We start from the raw sequence: 13,193 nt of genomic DNA on the forward strand, positions 1-13,193 counted from the left end.
TGGTCTTTGGGGCTACATAGTTTGACTAAAATGCTGTTTTTTGTTTTTGACTGTATATGTTGGGTTTTCTGTTTTGACAGATTCATGTCTTTCATTAATTCTGAAAAATTTGCAGATAAAAGGTCTTTGGTACTGTCTCTGCTCCATTCTCTCTATTCCATCTTTCTGGGATTCAATTGGATATATCTGACCTTTTCATACCATCTTTTAACTTCTAATAGTTTCACTTTCCTTGTTTTGCCACAATTCTTGAAACTTTCTTCAAACCTAACTGCCAATTTGCTAATTCTTTCTTCAGCTGGGTCTAATTTACTGTTTTAACACATTCATTAAATTTTAGATCACAAAAAAATTTTTTTCAATAATAAAGGTTTTACTTGAGTATACTTCAATCTGCCTGGTCATTTTTCATTCTTTTGTTTGCTCATTTATGATTCTATTTTTTTCTTTAAACTTTTCATACATAATTTTATATTCCTATACAATTCCAATATCATAAGTTCTTTGGGAGGTCTAAATCAAATAGACAATTCACTGTTTTTGTTAGTGCTCAGTCATGGTACCTTGCTTTGTTGTCTGTGTGCTGGCTAGTTTTTAAATCATGAACATTTATTTGATTGATTTTTAAAAATTTTTTCTTTTTTTAAACTTTGGTTTTATTTATTTATTTTGGCAGGTAGGAATAATTAGTTTTATTTATTTATTTTAATGGGGTACTGGGGATTGAACTCAGGAATCTCATGCATGCTAAGCATGAACTTTATCACTGAGCTAAATCCCCCCTCTCATTTGACTCATTGTAGTCTGCAGAATTCTTAAAGCCATAAATTATGGTTGCTACTCTTCAGAGAAGATTTTAATTTAGTTTTTCTCTGGAAGCCAAGGGTATCTACCAGTTTTGGACCACTATATCCCCTTCTCAAGAGTCCAACTTAATATAAGAATATAAGCAAGGTACACTGACTGATCTTGCAACCAATGAAGGCTTTGCCACCAATTTAATCATTAATAATTTGCCTTGAAAGGCAACATTGTCTTTTGCCCTTATTTGCTACTGATCAGTTCCATTTTGGTTAAAGTTCATTTTACGAGGGGGAAGAAGTCAGAAGAGGAAGGGACTGAGTAGAGGAGAGCAGCAAAGTGGAGGAGAAGGAATCTCAGAAATTTAATGTACTTATTTCAAGCCAAGCAATGCATTAAAAGTTTATCCAGGATCTGACTGTTTTGCAGCTCAAATGACTTTCAGAGAAATCTAGTTGACAGCAGTCAAGTGAAAGTTACTACTAATTCTTTACTTTTTAAAAAGCAAAATTGCCTTTAATATAAAACCCAAAAAAAGAGAAAGTGATTTTATAGGTAGCTGACTAAACATGAACCAAATTATATTACAACAAGCTGAGTTAATGAAAAAAAATCTTAGATATTATATATGGCTGCCATTGTGCCATCAGGCCAAAAATAAAAAAATTGAAAACAAAAACACTAAAATAAAGGCTTACAGGGCAACCACACAGCTACAAAAAGATACTTAACTGAAGGGACATGTAGGGACTCAAATCTAGCCTGTACTCTACTCACCAATCTGTGCACACGAATATGGTGCAACACTTGCATGGAAGAAAGGGAGTCTTTTTTCTAATTTGCACAAATGCACCAAATTTACTACTGAGTTGGTAAGAAAGTAAAATACATCCACAAAGGCCAAAATAGATGTCAGATCTGAAAGAGAGAGACATATGTACAGAAATAACCAGAGGGAAAAGAAAAAAAGAAATAACTAGAGAACTTGGGCTTCTCCTTTGAAGGACAAAGGACAAAGTCTAAGGCATGCCCAACGTGAAACTCTTATACCTTTAGTAAAAAAGTGAACTGGAGGGAAAACAAACAAACAAATCTGCCCTAGACAAAGAAAGACAACACAGAAACTTGTCTAACTTGTCTTCCATGTTAGTCGCAGGAAAGGAAGAAAAAACCCTCAAGTCAGACCTCTGATGGCTTGTGGCCTAAATACAGACTACCAAGGTGATATGAAAAGCTTAATCTAAGGAAGCAGTTTAAATGGTATTGAGTTAATAGTCCTCATCCACCTCATTTAGTGAATGAACTAAATACTTCAATTAAAAGACAGTGATGGTCAGAAACGATTTTTTAAAGGAAAAACTATACACTGTCTATAAGAGACACACTTTAAAAATAAAAAGACAGATTAAAAGTAAATGGATGGTTAAGGATATACCATGCAAACAGAAAGCATAAGAAGGCACTGGCAATAGTAATACCAAATGTGGTAGATTTCAAGACAAAAGAGTCAAATAAGGAAGTAAAAAAAATCAAAACATTATAAATGTCTAAACGAAGCAAAAATTAAAACTTAAAAGTAGTACAGACAATTCCACAATCATATTTGGGGATTTTAATACCTCTTTTCTCTCTAAATAATAGAAATAGACCAAAAAAAAAAAAAACAAAAAACCCCAAATCAGGAAAGACAAAGAACTTGTGCCAATACTATTAACCATCTTGATTTAATCTCTATTTACAGACTATACCCAACTATGGTAAAATACACATTCTTTTCCAGTGTACATAGTATGTTTGCCAGAAGAGACCATATGTTGGGTGATAAAACAAGTCTCAATAAACTTAAAAATCTGAAATCATATAAAATATTTTGACCAAGGTAGAATTAAATTAGAAATTAGTAACAATAAGACAAGCAGGAAAGCCCTAAATATTTGGAAATAAAAGCATACTTCTAAATAATCCATGAATTAACAAAGAAATAATAGACTAGAAAATATTTTTAACTAAATGGTAATAAAATAAAAGATCAAAATTTATGAGATGCCACTAAAGCATGCGCAAAGTGAAATTTATAGCTTTACATGTTTTTATTAGAAAATCTAAAAATCTAAGATGTGAAGTCTGTATTCAAAATTAGAGGAAAAGGGACAGATAAAATCAAACGTATAAGGCAGAAAACATTCCCCCTAAAAACCTTATAAAATATGAACAAACAAACAAACAAAAAATAAAGAAAATCAGTGAAACCACAGTTGATTTCTTGAAAAGATTAACAAAATTGATAAATACCTAGTTGGGTCTATCAGGGAAAAAAGAGAAAAAGGGCAAAAATGATCAATATCAAGAATGAAAAGGTGGGAGGGCAAAATGGGTGAAGCAGGTCAAAAGGTACAAACTTCCAGGTATAAAATAAATAAGTTGTGGGGATGTACTGTACTGCATGGTGACTATAAATAATAATGCTGTATTACATATTTTAAGGTTGCTAAGAGAGTAGATCTCAAAAGTTCTCATCACAAAAAAAAAATTTTGTAACAATGTATGCATAGTTAACTAGACTTTTTGTGATCATTTCCCAATATATACAATTATTGAATCATTATGTTGTACACCTGAAACTAATGTGTTATATGTCAAGTATACCTCAATTTTAAAAACAGAATGAAAGGACATTATTTCAGATCCTACAGACATTAAAAGAATAATTATAGAATATTGGAAATAACTTTATTCTAATAAATTTAAAAACAGAACAAATTCCTTGAAAGACACAAATGACTAAATTTCAACCCAGGTGAAACAGAAAATTTGATTAGTCCTATACCAATTAATGAAATTGCATTCATAATTATAAACCTTTCCAGGCCCACTGGCTTCACTGGTAAATTCTATTAAACTCTTAAAAGAAATAATATATACTGCACAAATTCTTTCAGAAAATAAAGAAGGAGGAAGAAATACTTCCTGACTCATTTTGAGGGCAGTATTACCCTGTTACTAAAACCAGATAAAATCATCACACACAAAAAAAGAAAACTACAAATATCCTTCACGAACATCGATGTAAAATAAAATTTCTGCAAACTGAATCTACTATTATAAAAGGAACAATATCATAATCAAGGAGGATTTACCCTAGAAATGCAAAGCTGGTTTTACAAAGAAATATCAATCAATGTAACTCACTATATTAGCAAAATAAAAAAGAAAATAAAGGTCACATAAAAAAGCATTCAAAGAAATCAATGCCCCGTTCATTATAAATAGCCAGAGAAACAGAAGTGCACTTCTTCAAATTTAATATATCTTTAAAAAAACCTACAGGTAACATCATACTCAATGGTTAAAAAAAAAAAAATCAATGCATTCTATGTACAAACAAACAAGGCCAGAATATCTACTCTTATCACTTTTGTTCAACATTGTACTAAAGGTTCTGCCAGTGGAATAAGGAAAGAAAAAGAAATAAAAGGCATGAAGACAAGACATAAAACTCTTTATTTGCAGATGGCATGATCATTTACAACAATCCTGAAGAATCTACAGAAAAAAAAAACCTATTAGAACTAATAAGAAAATTTAGCAAAGTCAGAGGACACAAAGACAAAAATCAGTTCTGGTCTTACAGAGTAGCAGAGAATAATCAAAATTTACAACAGCATCAGAAATATATAGAGATATACTTAGTGGAAGATTAAAAATATCTGTACACTGAGAACAATGAAATATTGCAAAGAAAATTTTAAAACCACCTATATAAGTGGAGCAATATACTATGTCCATGAACTGGGTATCAGGATGGCCCAAATTGATATACAGATTGAGGGTACCTCAATCAAAATTCTAAGAGTTTTCTTTTTTTAAGAAACTGATAAGCTGATGTTAAAATTAATACAGAAAAGTAAAAAACAGAACTATTTTGAGAAAGAAGATCAAGATTTGAGGACTTAAATTAACTGATTTCAAGACTGATAAAGTTACAGTAACCAAGACAGTATAACACTGGCATAAGGATAGACATATAAATCAATGGTACAGAATAGAGTCCAGAAACAGACCCAAGACTTTTATGGTCAACTGATTTTTGACAAATGTACATGCTAATTCAATGGGAAAAAAGACATAAGTCTTTTCAGTAAATGGTGCTAGAACAACTCAATAACCATATGGGCTGGGGAGGAGGCCTTCTCCTTACCTCACATCATTCACAAAAAGTAGCCCAAAGTGGATCACAGACCTAAACACAGTAGCTAAAACTATTAAACTTCTAGAAGTAAAACATAGAAGAACATCACTGTGACTTTGGTTACACAGGATTTCTTAAATATAAAAGGCACAAAGCATAAAGAAAAAAAATGAAAAAAATCCAACTGAAGGATTTAATCATCAAAATTTAAAACTTTCGCTTTTTGAAAGACAACTGAAAGGACAAGCCACAGACAGGAAGAAAATATTTGCAAACATATACCTGAAAAAAGGACTATATACAGAATATATAAAACACTCCTACAATTTCAATAATAAGAATATGTACAAAAGAACAAACAATTCAGTTTAAAAAGTCAAAAAATGGAAACAGACATTTCACAAAAGAATATATAAGATGCCCCAAAAACAACAACATCGTTAATTACTGGGGAAACTCAAAGTTTAACCACAGTGAGATACTACTATTAGATATCCAGTAGAATGGCTAAAGAAGACAATATCAAATGATGATGAAGATGTGGAGTAAATGAAACTCTCATATACTGTTAATGGGAATGAAAAATGATATACTCTATAAAACAGTATAGCAATATCTTATAATATTAAACATACATTTCTCATATGACCCAGCCGTCTGTCTCTGGTATTTATCACAGAGAAATGAAAATTTAACATACAAAGAGTTTTCTGCAAATGTACATAGCACCATTATTCATAACAGCCAAAAACTGCAAGTGTAACTCAAATGTCTATCAAGTGGGAAACAGCTAGACAAACTAAGGTAAAGCTATACTATGGAATACTACACAGCAATAAAAAGGAATATAATATTTATATACACAATATATTTGAGTCTCAAAAACATTATCCTAAGCAAACAAAGCCAAACACAAAAGATCACTTATTGTATGAGTCCATATATACAGAAATCTAAAAGAGATGAACCACAGTGACAGAAACCAGTGAGTACCTGGGCCAAGAGTTAGGGAAAGGGATCAAAGGGCATGAGAAAATTATTTACAGAGTGAAGAAAGTGTTATATCTTAAATGTGGTGGTAGTTACATGGTTATGTATCTGCTAAATTCATCAAATGGTACACTAAAAAAAAAAGAAAAAAGATATTTGCAACTCTTAACACAAGACAAGGGGCTCATTTTTCCAAACTATAAAGAGCTCTTACAAATCAATGAGGGAAAAAAGGAACCAATAACCCAATAAAAAATGAGCAAAGAAAATGAATAGTTCTTTTACAGAAAAAGAAGACCAAATAGCTCTTAAATAAACTTAAACAATTCTTAACCTCACTGATATGAGAATGTTAAATTATATACAGAAATCATTTTCACCTATAAGATTACCAAAAATTCAAAAGCGTGGTAACATTGTCCTGTGAAGGCAATATGTAACTCTCATAGATTGTTGGTGGACAAGTAAAATGGTACAGTTCTTACAGAGAGTTAATTTGGCACTATTCGTAAAAATTACAAATACATTAACCTTTCCACCCAACAGTTATTCCACTTCTGGATATTCATCTTATAGATATACCTACACACACGTAAAATGACAAGTACAAGGTTAATCTGCATAGCATTAATTTTAATAGCAGAAGATGGCAAACAACTCAAATGACTCTCAACGGTGTAGAGAATAGTTAAATAAATTATGATACATTAAAAAAATTTGCAACTATCAAATTAAGCATTCTTTATATACTGATTTAAAAATAACTAAAAAATACTGTTAAATGAGAAAAAGCAAGAAATAGAACATGAGTGTGGTATGCACCATTCTATGTAAATAAGGGGGGATAAGAACTTACATATTCATATACGTATATGAATACAGAAACTTTAGAAAGATGCAAAACTAGTAAGAATTGTTACTTGTTAGAGTGAAGAGGAACGATTATAGGACTGGAACAGAACACATTTTCTTTTTTGTGGACAATGTAAATATAATATCTCTTCAAAAGGTCAGGTAAATTAATTAAAGTAAAGCTTGATATGAAAATAACTAAGAGAACAGACACATTAAAGTTATATGTAAAGATAAGTCACAAACTTGGAGACAATATTTATATTACAAATAACTGAAGGAAGAATTAGTGTTAAAAATATAAAAGAACTCAACCAGTAAGAGAAAGACCAATAATCCAAATGGAGAGGGGGAAATGAACAAAGGTCATAGACACATATATCACTGATGATGTCACAACTAACAGTCAATAAACATTAAAAAATGCTAAACTTCATTAACTATCATGGGAGTGTAAAGTAAGATATGCATGAGATATATTACCTCAGCCAGCCTGACAAAAAAGTCTAACATTATGAGTTACTGGCAAGGATCTAGATCAGAGTGGATGGGATATAAAGTAGTACAATTACTCTGTAAAATAGTCTGGCATTATCTACTAAAGCTGGCTATGTTATGAATATGTATATCAATCTTTACAGCAGCATTCATTTATTAGTAAAAAACAGAGAAAACACAAATACCCACTGACAAGAAAATGCATAAATAAACTGCAGGATATTCAAACAAGAGAACTGCAGCAGAACTGCACAAACGAAGGAACTACAGCTACAGCATCAATGTGAACTCTCATAAAAGCAATGCTGAGAAAAAACAGTAAAGCAAGTTGTACAAGAATACATACAGTTTGATTTCATTTGTGTAAAGTTCAGAAATATGCAAAACCACAGATTATTTTCAGAATATATGCACATGCAATAAAACCATGAAGAAAAGGCCCTTTCTTCACAGATTTATTGCATGTGCATATACTCTGAAAATAACTGACAAACACAAGCAGCAAGTATTTTCTGCGGGTAGGAAGGAAGGAGCAGCAAAGGTATTGATTGATATTGTTCTGTTCTTTAAGCTACATGAATGGTGTTTATTATTGCTAGTCACTAGGTCTCAAAATACATAAATATCTTTTTGTATGTATTTTATATTTCATAATTTTTAAAATCCTACTAAAAAAATCAAACATGAAGACAAAATGCTGCAAAACAAAATGTTAGTATCCCCCCAATTTAATTTATAAATAATGAGATACTAATAAGAGAACATTTAAAGAAGGTTAACTACTCCACTATCTAACACCTCAGCAGTATTGTGTGACTTAAAAAAAATAAACCAGAGAGATAATGAATAAAAGACATTTTAGAAGAAATGTAAATGTAAAGGATAATTTTTAAAGAATTTTTAAAAAAAGAGTTTAGATGGAAAATCATTGAAAGTAAGTATCATCCCTTAACACTCACTTTTCAAACAAAATAAAATAAACAAATATGAAAGAAAAAAAAAATCCTGGAACTATAATTAAAGTGCCTCCTATTAGAAATGAATATAGCCAGTTCCATTCTCATAAGTCATCTCACTTAAAAATCTGAAAAGTCTATTTAATTCCCTATGTTCTTTGAAAGTATTTAAAGAAACATACAGAAATAAATAAATCCTCCTTCAGTAAAGAATGAAAAATAATGAGGAAATTGAGAAATTAAAATACAATAATAAAATAAAGCCATGGTGAAGACTAATACACAAATGCAAAATCATGATGAGGTCTTAACATAGTTTTTTACTGGCTAAAATTGGGCTCTGAATTTGCAGTGAGCTACAGAAAGAAACATGACTAGTTAAAAGACAGTTATAAGTTAATAAACTCTACTCAAAGATCTTTACCAGCTTTTTTTCATTCTGATTCCAGAGAGAAATATTCCCTGTGAATCTTATAAAGAACTAAAAATTAATCATCAAGCCACCAAATTACCCAGAAGATTAATAAAATTAATGAGTCATTAGAGGACCAGGAATTGGGGGAAATATATAAAAATAAGTTGCAGTAAAATTATTAAATACACTGATTAATGAATCTACGTAAAATTCAACATACTGCCATATAACAGTCATAGAAAATTCACTGACCTTCCTGAATTGTCATGTCCACATTTACCGCAGTAGCTGAATGCAGAAGCTTTTGGTAATTCTGTGCATTTTGATCAAATAACTGTACAAGAAGAGTGCACGTCTTTTCATATTCACATCTGCTAACAGTGCACAACTGCTCCAACTGCTGAAACACAGTGGCAGTATCATCCAGTGGGTCATCTAAATTATCTCTACAAATAGAACAGGTTTGCAGACATTAGAACGAGACATACATTCTACTCACCACAAATAAACTTTATTTATATTAAATTCTATCATGGGTAAAGAAAAGACATAGATTGGAAGGTAAGAAATAAGATGTCTGTATTTGAAAATAATATGATTACATACATAAAATATACCAAAGTAACGACAAAAACGCTACTAGTATTAACAGGTGAGTTTACCAAGGTCCTAGCATACAGGTCAATAAATAGAATTCATTACTATATATTAACAGTAACAACTGGAAATTTAAATTTAAAAAACAGTGTCTTCCAAAGGCATCAGAAAACACAAAATACTAATTAAATCTAATTAAGCATATGTAAGATCTGAACACTGAATACTACAAAACACTAATAAAAGAAATCACAGAAGAGCTAAATAAAAGATAAACACACTCACTGGCTGAAAGACTCAATATTGCTAAGATGTAAATTCTTCCTCCAAATTAATCTATAAATTCAATGCAATCCTACTCAAAATCCCAGCAAGACTTCTTTGGAGATACTGACAAGATGATTCTTAAATGTATACAGAAAAGCAAAGGAAGTAAAAATGTCAAAACAATTTTCAAAGGGGGAAACCAAGGTGGAAGACTCACACTTTGATTTCAAAGCTTATTATAAGACTACAGTACTCAAGGCAGGGTATTGGCAGAAGAAGAAACACATAGATTAATGAGAAGAGAGTCCAGAAATAGAACTGTATGTATGTGGTCAATTAATTTTTGAAGAGTATAAAGGCAATTCAATGGAGAAAGGATAGTCTTTTCCACAAATTGGTCATGCATATGCAAAAAGATAAAAAAAATTCAGCCTTACCTATCACATACAAAAATTAACTTACAATGGGATCACGAAACTAAGTTTGTTTTAGCGGGAGGTAATTAGGTTTTTTAATTTATTTTTTAGAAGAGGTACTGGGGATTGAACCCAGGACCTCGTGCATGCTAAGCATGCACTCTACCACTTGAGCTATACCCTCCCTCAAACCCAGGGATCTAAATTTAAATTCTAAAACTATAAGACGTCCAGAAGAAAAAAACAAAGAACAAACTGGACTTCATTAAACTTTAAAACTCCTGCTCTTTGAAAGACTTCGTTAAGAAAATGGAAAGGCAAGCTATGGACTGGGAGAAAATAACTGCAAAATACATATAATTATAAAAAAAAGAAATACAGACCTCTCAAATTTCAATATAAGAAAATAAACAACCCAGTAAAAAAAAAAAAAAAAAAGGGCAACAGATTTGACAGAAATTTTACCAAAGAGTATATACAAATGATAAATAAGCACATAAGAAGATATTCAACATTGTTAGTCATTAAGGGAATCCAATTTAAAACCATAATGAAATATCACACCTATTAGAATGACTAAAATGTTTTTAAAAACTGACAATATCAAGTGCTGGTGAGAATGCAGAGTAATTGGATCTTTACATTGCTGGTAGGAATGCAAAATGATACAGCCACTTTGGAAAATAGTTTGGCAATTTCTTACAAAGAAAAACACACACTTACCATGCAACCCAGGAATCTCATACCCAGGTATCTACCCAAGAGAAATAAAAACTTACATTCATACAAAAATCTGTATAAGAACACTTACAGATATTTTAATACAAAAATGGAAAGAGCCCAAATATCCATCAACAGGTGAATGGATTAATAAATTGTGATATATCCATAAAATGGAATTCTATTCAGCAATAAAAAAAGAAAAAACTACTGGTGCAAAACAGAGGAATCTCAGATGCATCATACTAAGTGAAGGAAGCCAGACTAAAAGGCTATGCACTGTATGATTGCATTTATACAACTTTCTGGAAAAGACAAAAATTTTAGGGAAGCAAAACAAATCAATAATTGCCAGAGGCTGAGGAGTCAGGAAAGGCCTAACTACAAAGGGACCTAAAAGAACTTTTAGAAGTGATGGAACTATTTTATATCCTGATTTTGTTGGTAGTTATACACAGCTGTATGCACTTGTCAGACAGAGCTTACAGAACTGTACACCAAAAAGGGTAAATTTTACCGTAGGTAAACTGTATCTCAATTTTTTTTTTTAATTCCAAGATGCAGAAGATGAAAATACAACAAGAACATTTAGTTTTCAATACCTCACAACTATGGCAACAGATTCCAACCGAGAAGTGATAAAGGCCTTCGTGATTTCTGGTGCATAAGTGTCTAATAAGTGGGGTTCAGTTGATTTCACAAAAGGAACTGATGCTACCATCCTTTGCCACAGAGTTAATAAATAATGAACACTGTTGGGAGCAAATTCCCAATGCTACAAAGAAATAAAGCAAATGTTACTTAAAATGACCTCATATCCTCCTGGAATAAAAATTACAGAGGCAAAATTACTAAACATACATTTTGAAATAAACTTTTATTCTAATTATATAACCAACGAACATTTAACATAACAAATTTTGTTAAATGTTTGTGTACTTCCTTCTACTCTTCTTTGTATGAATATTTTTCACAGTTGATATTATGAGGAAAATATGACTTTAAAACTTCCCCCCAAACTTAGAAAAAAAATTTTCCATAAACTAATCTGTAAAACTTTATTTCTTTACATAAATTTTACTACAGTTCTTGATTTAGTCTTTAATTATTAGATATTTGGAATCCCTCTAAATTTTTATTATTATAAAATTTGCTACAATTAACTTTTTTACCTAAATCCTTGCAATGAACATTATTAACAAAGTGCTCTAATACTTTTTTTTTTAATTCCCATCAAAGAAAGGGTTTTAAAACTATCTATAGTTTAACATCAGTTGTATATCTTTATTTACCTGTAGGCTAGTAATGGTAAAATTTGCAATCAAGCGAATAACTTCAGGATATTCCTTCACCATAACTAATTCTCCCAGCTGATAATTTGTCTTTAAACGAGCCAAAAATCGACAAAATTCATGATAATTACCTGGATCAGACAAACCCTAAATTATGGAACAAAAAGAAAAGCTTTTTAAAAAACTTTTAAAAAAACAAACCAAGCTAATCCTATTATACCATCAATAAAATTCTGAGAGTATTTTCTTAAGTCTCCCAGTTTTCACAGATGCTTACTGTACTTGGTATCAACTGAGTAGTAATCAATGGGAAAAAAAAATGATTCCTACTGGACTATAATCTTTTCATAAATAATTAATAATAAGGAATCCAAAGTAGAGGCTTTGGAGGAAGCTTTGATCATGATGATTAAATTATAATGTTTGGGAACACGAAAATACATATTACACAAAATATATATTACACAAAAAGATTTGCATGGGGTGGGGTGTGGAAAAGAGCAGTATCACTGGACTTACAGTAAATGGTACATGTACACACACAAATAACAGAAATATCTTTTAATTCAGCAAATATTTATTATCAACAGGCATTATGTCCTCAAACAACTTCCTGTCTCTAAGTCATTCAAATAAATTACTGCAACATAGAGCAGAAAATTTAACATAAGTACTACAAGACACAGAGGTAACTTTGAGGGGAGGACAGGTTAAAAAGAAAGACCAAGAAAGGTGCCCCCAGTGAGCTCCTTGAAGAGAGGGCACATGTGTTATTATCTTTACAGTTTGAGAACTTTGCATTCTAGTTGGCATAAAATAGAATTCATAAAGTTTAATACTATTTAATACTGAAAGAATTTGTAAAAATTTCATTCATATGAGCTCCATGAAAGAACATAAAATAATTTCAAATTATTAGGAACCAATTTAAAAAATATATTTTGTACTCATGGCTCTTTTAATACATATTTTTAATTCTAAAAATATATATACATAATCAAACTAACTTTTACAGTCATAAAACATCAATGCAAGGATGTTGGAAAATCAATTAAGAGAATTATCTGATATTAGCATATTTTCTTCCACATATTGACTGATAATAGTGATTTAAATGATTAAAAATTTAAGTATATTGGTAAAATCCAATTTATAAGCAAAACACAAAGTTTAGTTATGCTAACAGTGAAACGATAAAGT

The 13,193-nt window shown here is 30.8% G+C and overlaps 1 protein-coding gene across 10 annotated transcripts in view; it reads right to left on the bottom strand.

Annotated features, from left to right (window-relative positions):
• RANBP17 (RAN binding protein 17) overlaps positions 1-13,193 on the bottom strand; it is a 276,475-nt gene that overhangs the window by 229,358 nt on the left and 33,924 nt on the right. For all 10 annotated transcript variants that reach the window (XR_012501577.1, XR_012501580.1, XR_012501579.1 and 7 more), the window contains exons 10-12: positions 11,994-12,140; positions 11,304-11,476; positions 8,954-9,147 (exon numbers count right to left, since the gene is read on the bottom strand). Coding sequence is in view for 5 of the 10 variants with exons in the window: in XM_074350303.1 (XP_074206404.1) it covers positions 8,954-9,147; positions 11,304-11,476; positions 11,994-12,140 (514 nt within the window). In the remaining 5 variants the exon portion in view is untranslated. The remainder of the gene's footprint in view (positions 1-8,953; positions 9,148-11,303; positions 11,477-11,993; positions 12,141-13,193) is intronic.

The sequence above is a fragment of the Camelus bactrianus genome, chromosome 22 (genome assembly GCF_048773025.1).
Source record: "Camelus bactrianus isolate YW-2024 breed Bactrian camel chromosome 22, ASM4877302v1, whole genome shotgun sequence".
Taxonomy (NCBI): Eukaryota; Metazoa; Chordata; class Mammalia; order Artiodactyla; family Camelidae; genus Camelus; species Camelus bactrianus.